Here is a 7,766-nt window from a genome sequence, read left to right as displayed (position 1 = left end):
ATATATATATATATATACATATATGTAATGTATTATTTTTTAATTATTACTTTTATTAAAAAATTAATGGGTGTGTTTATGTTTTTAGAATTAATATTTTTGTCCTTCTAGCATTAAAATATATCTTGGATATTCTTAGTTAGAACCGTCGCGTCGACAGCATGGGCTATAATTAACATTGCGAAAACGTGATATGATCTATAGTATCATATCAGTGTCACTATCGGTCATACCGGCGTTGAATTATGACAATACGACTAGTATCTCATGTACCTGGTTGGTCGTCGAAATCCGTATGTCATAATGCCATACTACTCGGACATCCGTGATTCATTCTATATTCCACGTAAAGCATTCCAGTGTTGTGCCAATAATAGAGGGCTAGCACAACCAGCGCGTGCCACCATTGATGTGACGAGCCGACGTAGTCCACCCAACCTGTAGGAAACGCATATTATGAATAACAATGTGCAATTATATCATTGTTCAATATTTACAGTATGAGGCAAGAAATGTCGTTATGGTAACGAGAGCGATAATTGCCGACAATTACCTGGGTAAAAACGTTCGGGTATCTTAAGCATATAGAACGCAAATGCGATCGCGTTAATAATGTACATTCCTATTACCCTTGGAATGAGCATTCTAACGATTGGATTATCAAAGCCACCCATCGCAACAGTCCAATGCAGCGTTGGCAGAACGCCATATATCGCCCAGCTCACGAATACACTTAGCTTAATGTTACTGTTGATGTTCAGACTCGGTATTTGCAGTATCATCGCAAAAATGAAGATTACGAGCACAGTTATGAGATAAAACCGCTGTAGCTCCTGCAAAAGATTCGCAAACTGATTTGACTTATCGATCGCATTAATACGAGTATATCGAAAAATATATTACAATAGAATTATTTCTTTAAACTCCTGAAATGTATATACTATCGCGTACATAAATATCTAAACTGTCTTTGCATAAGCTGTAACGTAGAATTGCAGAAATTATAGCTAGAGAAATCGATGCTTTCCTTACCTTGTGACACCAAAAGGCATAGTAGACCCCCGACATGTATATAGATAACATGCTCAAAGCAATACCGAATAAATCAAAGGACAGGAAGCACCAGTAATCCTTCTCACTTCGACATGAGAATGTGTGATACACGGACGATAGGATCATACATATCTAAAACAATTTCATTTATCTATTTATTTATATATTTCATTATATTTTAACAAAAGTCATTTATATCGGGCGAAATCTTTACCTGAAAGCAAAGAAGCAACAAAGACACGATAATTTTGTCACCAAATGGCGCGTGAATGTTCAATAGACAGAGATCGTATAGGGTCAGACCAAAGAACAACATCCAGCCAAAAATGTGGCTCCATATATTCACAGTTTCATTCGTCCACCAAAATATGCTAAAACATGCAATATTTTCATGAAGGAGCACATGCTGTCGGAGTATATATGCTTATCACCTCCGAGATTCAGAGTTCGTTTATCGCAAGTATATTGAAGAATGTTAAACTCAACCTCTCAAGACACAATTTGGTGGTCAAGCAGCCTCGGTAACCGCGCAATATGTACGGATTGTGTTGAAGAAATTGTGGTGCCTCCTCGAACCGAAGCAAACGTCTCAACTTTTCTTCCCCCTCTGGTGTAACTTTACTCTTATCTGTCGAATCGTTACATACCTATTTCAAAATGGAAAATAGAAACATGTTCAATAAATACCCGAACACAGAAGTCTAAAGAAGAACGAGTAAAATTTTAGATATATTCGTATGATACTTTTTAAACTTTTATCTGGAGACGCGGTAGTGGCTCGGCGCTAATTATTTTTACTTTTACTGAGTAGGACATTCAGTATCTATTATATATGCAATATTGTATAAAAAATTGTGAATTTATCAGTATTAAAGGTTGAACTAAAAAAATTTATTTAAAACAATTTATTTAAGCAGTAAACAAATTAAATTCAGAAAGATGCTACATAAAGTAAACAAACTATATAATCATTTTTTTAAATTGCTGATTATTTTTTCTCTCTTTCTCTCTCTCTCTCTCTCTCAAATATTCTAATATAGTCACACTCATTTGAAATGAACATAAAATTTCACTCTGTCTTTCATAACCGTAAACGAATGAATGAAAATGATTTTTTTTATCTCATGTAATCGAACCTTCAATTATAAGTGCATAACACTTACATAAGAAATCCACACAATGACATTTTATTGCACTTCAGAGTATTCTGAACAATACAAAGTGCTTTCATTGCTTCCGTTTGTCACATTCTTCGGCGCAGGAACAATGGAATGATGTGACTTTACGATGAATTTCCTTTTCAACTTGATACAATTATTAGAAAGAGAAAATACTGTCCAAGTTAAGTAAAGTTCTTGTCGCATAAAAATTATCCTCCCACTTTTTAATTATATATTATTTATAGTAAGAAGTAACAATATAATTAAGCCAAAATTGTACAATATATTAAAAGAAAGATTATAATTAGTTGTTGAAAGAGAAAATTATAAAATATTCAACTGTGTGATATTAAAATATTGGTTCTTATTTATATAAATCTATCTGATAAATAAATTTTTAATATAAATAACTTTTAATTTATTTTTAATAATAAAGTAAAAATAATCGATATATAATATAATTAATAATTAATAATTAATAAATAATTAATTTATTAATGTAACTAATAACATTATGTTTTTGTACATGCATGTTTTTGTGCAAAATATAATTTTATCACTGAACGAAGCGCTATACAAGATAGAAAGTTATTCAAGCAATATGGAAGAGGATGGACAAGTGAATTCAATGCAAGTAGGATGTGCTCCTAATGATTCAGAAAAAGCTACACGAAAGTGTAGGCAAGAAGTGTTTCGATCATACCACATCTTTCACAAAATGCGGTAAGTAGGCCACAACGGGACCTGCCTTTCATCCGAGTGTGTCAAGTTTACGCCATCCGTTTTCCTCTCGTGCTGCATAGCAAGTGAAATCGATTTTCGTTGCTCGGGGCAATATCGACCGTGATTAGAGCGAGTACCGTGGAAAATGAAGAATAATAATTGGCAAATAATGTTAGATTTTATTGGAATGCAATTTCGGAAGACAATGTATATATACCTTCGCCTCCTAATGAGCACTCGTCGAATAATTAACAGTCATCATTGCATTTATTATATTTGAATGGACCGCTAATAGTATTGCAAGCCGCAAATGATGAATACCGCAAATTTTTTTGGCAAATTAGACTTTATTTGAAATCTCTAGCTTGATGGAAAAATCTTGTTAATCGTACTCGTAACTTGTAACATAGAACATGAGAAAAAGAGAAATGCAAAATTACAGAGTTTATCGCGTAACCCAGAAAGTCGTAGTCGCATGTCTTGGTCTAGCAAAAAACGGAAGCGGATGACTTTAACAAGAAATGGAGCATATCAACTTTAGTCCTTTACATGGAGCTACCATTTCCGGAAATCAAACCATCGATTTTATCCGCGAGATTGTCGCAAAACTTTTTCATATGTTATTATCTGTAGAGCTGATAATAGCGCTTGTTATTTATTATAATCGCATAACGAACTGTCACGTCAGATTTATTCCGCTTTCATTTTTAATTTTGCACTCTTAAGATTTATCATTAAGTCTTAATTAGTTTCATTTAGTCCTGAATTTAAAGAATCTCATTCGACACAATGAAGACGTCGTGTACGTACGGACGTTGACTGACCTTGTTGACGAGCGGCTTGGTCGTTTCTTGGGCCAATTCTGTCGCAGATTGCTTTTCATGACTATTATTGTTGTGCAGTTGGCCATTATTGGACTCTTTTTCACAGTGGTCGCTAACCTCCTCTACGCCTGCAAGTAGTTTCATCATTCAAACGGCGTAGACCTTTTATGCAACACCTGCTTCCTGAAAGATATAATGATAAAAAGATTGGAGACAATCGTTCGTTCGTGTTATCCGTGATAACATTACTGTCAAACGAGATTTGCCCTAGCATATAATTTGTATTTGAAGTATGACAGAACTTCAAGTATTAAAATACATTGGAACTCGGGATTAATTACACATACATATATAGAACCTTTGCATACCTTGAAGAGGCTCCAGATAATATAATGCAAATGTCTTAAAGATATCTTATGTTTCGATTTTGAACATGCTAGTGTTCAGAATACATGGAGATACATAAAATACATAAAAATATATATTTACTTTTATATTGTTATTTTCGCAGGAATTTTATGACAATCTTTGTTATAACTTTTTAAATCCAGACGTTATTACAATTTTTTTTAAATACACTATTTTATATATACAATATATATATAAAATAGTGTATTTAGAAAAATCATAAATGTGTCTTTAAGTTATTCCTATTATCGAGGAAATATATTTTTGAGACATTTCAACTTAATTCCTAGCCCAGAAATAGCCTCAGTTAACACCAACTAACAGTAACATCAATATTAAAATTTCCCACAATAATGTAACTATATATATGTACAACGTGTGTTATATTATATTTATTTTGTTGAGTGAGAAATTATGATACAATGTTACTATTAGAATGTTAATTAGGAAGGTTTATTCGTAGTATTTGATCAAAGCAGAATTATATTACACAATATCATTCACCTTTGTTCTTTTTATTCGCACGATGATGAGATAGGTTCTATTTTTTAGTGCAATTCTTACAAAATATAATGTGTATCACTACGAATGAAAAAAGAAAAGAAACAAAAATAAAATCTTTATCAAGACAATAATTTTACTTTTTATAGAACTCCAACTAGAAATACAAGATTTGATTTGTAAGGTGACGTCGATATACGTAACTTTCTCGCGAAAGGAGATTGCCCCTTACGGAAAACAAGAAACAGCTGTCGTAAGCAGCGGAATGCTTTCTTACGTGATGCCGTTCTAATTGTAAGTGAATTTTATTTACAGTCACAGAAAGAATCAGCGTATCATCATTATAGTAGTTAAGCCTGAACAAAAATTGCACGAAAGACTGCGCAAGGGGAAAATCGTGGAGCGTTTAACTTTCGAGCGCGCCATGCGAAATCGACCGATTAGAAATCTCGCAGTTGAACCGAAAAGAATATTCAGGCTGATATTTTACGAATTTCTAGTTATTAGTAAGGAAATAAAAAGTGAGATTGTATTAATGCACTCAACGACGCAACACACTGTATCGGATCGGGCGAGTAAAACTCCTTGTGCCTCGATATAAATGATGTCCTAGTTGTCGTTTTATTTGGGCTCCGTGTGAGAGAAAGAGATTTCTGTTCACTCTCTCTGCGTCACACGGCTACGTCTAATCTGCGAGAAAGTCGAAGGCGCACTTTGGAATCCGTTGAGATCGTACGTCTACACCCAGTGAAAAGTATATTGCACAGGCTCTATATTTTCATCATTATATATATATATATAGTATATATACACGAACAGGAAGTATCTGGGAGCATGTTTGCATAACGATTTATATATTATTCCGAAATTTCTTACCTTTCTGTTACTTTTGATAATAGTTTTATTGATATAATTTATTAATACATAATAATGACGCAATACAATAAAGTAAATATATTAAGTCGACATATAAAAATGATATAAAAAACAAATGAAAATAACGATAACTTACATTGAATGAATACGGCCATGAAATTACACAGATACGACAATGGTTGGCAAATCAGTCAATCTTTTACATTTTTAATCATTAGAAGGCGGAAAAAGCATATTTTAAACTTGATAATAATTCCTTGAATGAGATTAAAATTTATCGTATTCCCTTGCTAAAATGCAAAATAGTGCAGACTGTTTACTATATATAGTGATTTTCCGTTCTGTAAACGTTAATTTATTCTGAGCAGAGGATGAACAAATTTATCTTCCTGATTAAAGTCGTATTTCCGACAGTGCAGGTAAACAAGTACGTGATATACAATTAAATGCACATAATTTTAATATGTTTTTACAGAAAAAAATAAACAGATTTCTGTAATGTCTCTTTGTACAATCATTGACAATGTTACCACAAATACAGCATTGTCTTGATCAATAAAAATTTTACCCGTATTTATCTTTCTGTTAATAATAGCAAGGAATAATCAATTGTCTGCAATGGATAGTGTACTTGCATCGTTCAAGCAATTAAGGACAAAGGCGAATGATACTGCGTAATGTAATTATTTAAACAATTTTCATGAATTGATCCCGTAATGTGTTCAGTCATTCGAATTAAGAAATTTAACTATTAAATACAAATAAATACGTATGCATTATTTTAAAAAATATACTTGTATATATATGCACATATATTAAAATTTCCTGAATTAAGAGACTAAAAAAATGATTTTTGATGTTCTGTATCTCTAATTACTGTATCTCTAATTACTTCTGTATCTCTAATACAGTTAAATATTATTCTTATTATATATGTATCACAAGTCTCGAGTTCAATTAACTGATAACGAGTGAATATATAAGTATAAAAACGATAATACATTTCGAAATATGTACGTACAGCATCATTAGATAGGTCGGTCAAACTTTTTGTAGAGACGTTAGTTATATTATATTCCACAGAATATGATTACTATCTCTGCACTTAATTTGCAGAACAAAGTCCCGACTTCTGTCGTGAAGCCGCGTTGAAAGTAAAATGACATTGAATCCATCGAGCGAGGTGTACACCCGTTGCCAATTTTGGCGCGAGATTCATTTTTATCAATACTTCATTTAATCAACCTCGCTTCAGAATGTAATTTAAATTCGTACGAACGCGGGTTCATTCGATGCACATTGAAATTTGCCTGATCGCGCATCTTATTGATCGTAACATATAAAAAAAAAAAAGACTCAATTTAATTTTTCATCAACGATAAAAAGATAAAATTGTCTTTTATTACATACTTTATTACATACTTTTGGATAAATATGAATTATAATAGTATAATTATAATAGTACAATTATAATAGTACAATTATCTTTCTTTTATAAATATTTATTATAAAAAAAAAAAACAATGCACGGTGTCCCGTTCGTATAGGACCGGGATGACAATAATTAACGTGCTTATTCTTTATCGGGGACAACTAAGAGCTTTGTTTTCCTTATCGAATGACTCTAAGTAACTACAAGCGGTGACTACGTACCTCGTGGATCGACAGTTTTGCGGACAATCGAGGAAACGGAGAGTCACCGACGTCCCTCGTAGATCAGACGCTTACCGACACATCGGCGAACTCTTCACGTGTGCGAGTATCAGGCCGCAACGCGATTCGATCGACCGCACTGAGCACCGAACGCGCAGTGCTGAACACTGGTGAGTGAACGGCCGAGTCAGATTGCGAATCGGCGGCGGTGGCGACGGTGACGGCGACGAGGACGACGGCAACTAGCCAGGGTCGCCCCCCGATGTATGTCTCTCGTGAAGAGCACACTCGGGGATCACCCACAGCCCCCCCCCCCCGCCGTTGAGAAACAAAGGGGGGGACGAGCTGGTACTTTCACTACTTGGAGACGGTGAGCCTGTTCGGTTCTACGTGGATTCGGGATTGCAGGGTGGCCTTCAATGTCGGGACACATCGCGATATCCATGAATTAATAATATAAGATTCACAATAATTATACGATTCTCTTTTCGCAATTCTTTCAGTTTTGTCAATAGTGCATAAGATACCTGTATGTATATCTAATTCGATCTATGAATTCTGTGTATAT

General features: G+C 33.8%; 1 protein-coding gene across 1 annotated transcript in view; it reads right to left on the bottom strand.

Moving 5' to 3' along the window:
• The window catches only part of LOC108753799 (progestin and adipoQ receptor family member 3), an 8,808-nt gene extending 1,362 nt beyond the window's left edge, over nucleotides 1-7,446 (bottom strand). Inside the window, exons 1-7 of the mRNA XM_018495705.1 lie at nucleotides 7,199-7,446; nucleotides 3,761-3,943; nucleotides 1,540-1,700; nucleotides 1,268-1,424; nucleotides 1,033-1,185; nucleotides 554-833; nucleotides 274-438 (exon numbers count right to left, since the gene is read on the bottom strand). Coding sequence (XP_018351207.1) covers nucleotides 299-438; nucleotides 554-833; nucleotides 1,033-1,185; nucleotides 1,268-1,424; nucleotides 1,540-1,700; nucleotides 3,761-3,907 — 1,038 coding nt within the window. The 5' untranslated portion in view covers nucleotides 3,908-3,943; nucleotides 7,199-7,446 and the 3' untranslated portion in view covers nucleotides 274-298. The remainder of the gene's footprint in view (nucleotides 1-273; nucleotides 439-553; nucleotides 834-1,032; nucleotides 1,186-1,267; nucleotides 1,425-1,539; nucleotides 1,701-3,760; nucleotides 3,944-7,198) is intronic.
• Between the last annotated feature and the right edge of the window lie 320 nt (nucleotides 7,447-7,766).

Source organism: Trachymyrmex septentrionalis, unplaced genomic scaffold (assembly GCF_001594115.1).
Source record: "Trachymyrmex septentrionalis isolate Tsep2-gDNA-1 unplaced genomic scaffold, Tsep1.0 scaffold72, whole genome shotgun sequence".
Taxonomy (NCBI): Eukaryota; Metazoa; Arthropoda; class Insecta; order Hymenoptera; family Formicidae; genus Trachymyrmex; species Trachymyrmex septentrionalis.
This window is presented reverse-complemented; position numbering and strand designations above follow the sequence as displayed.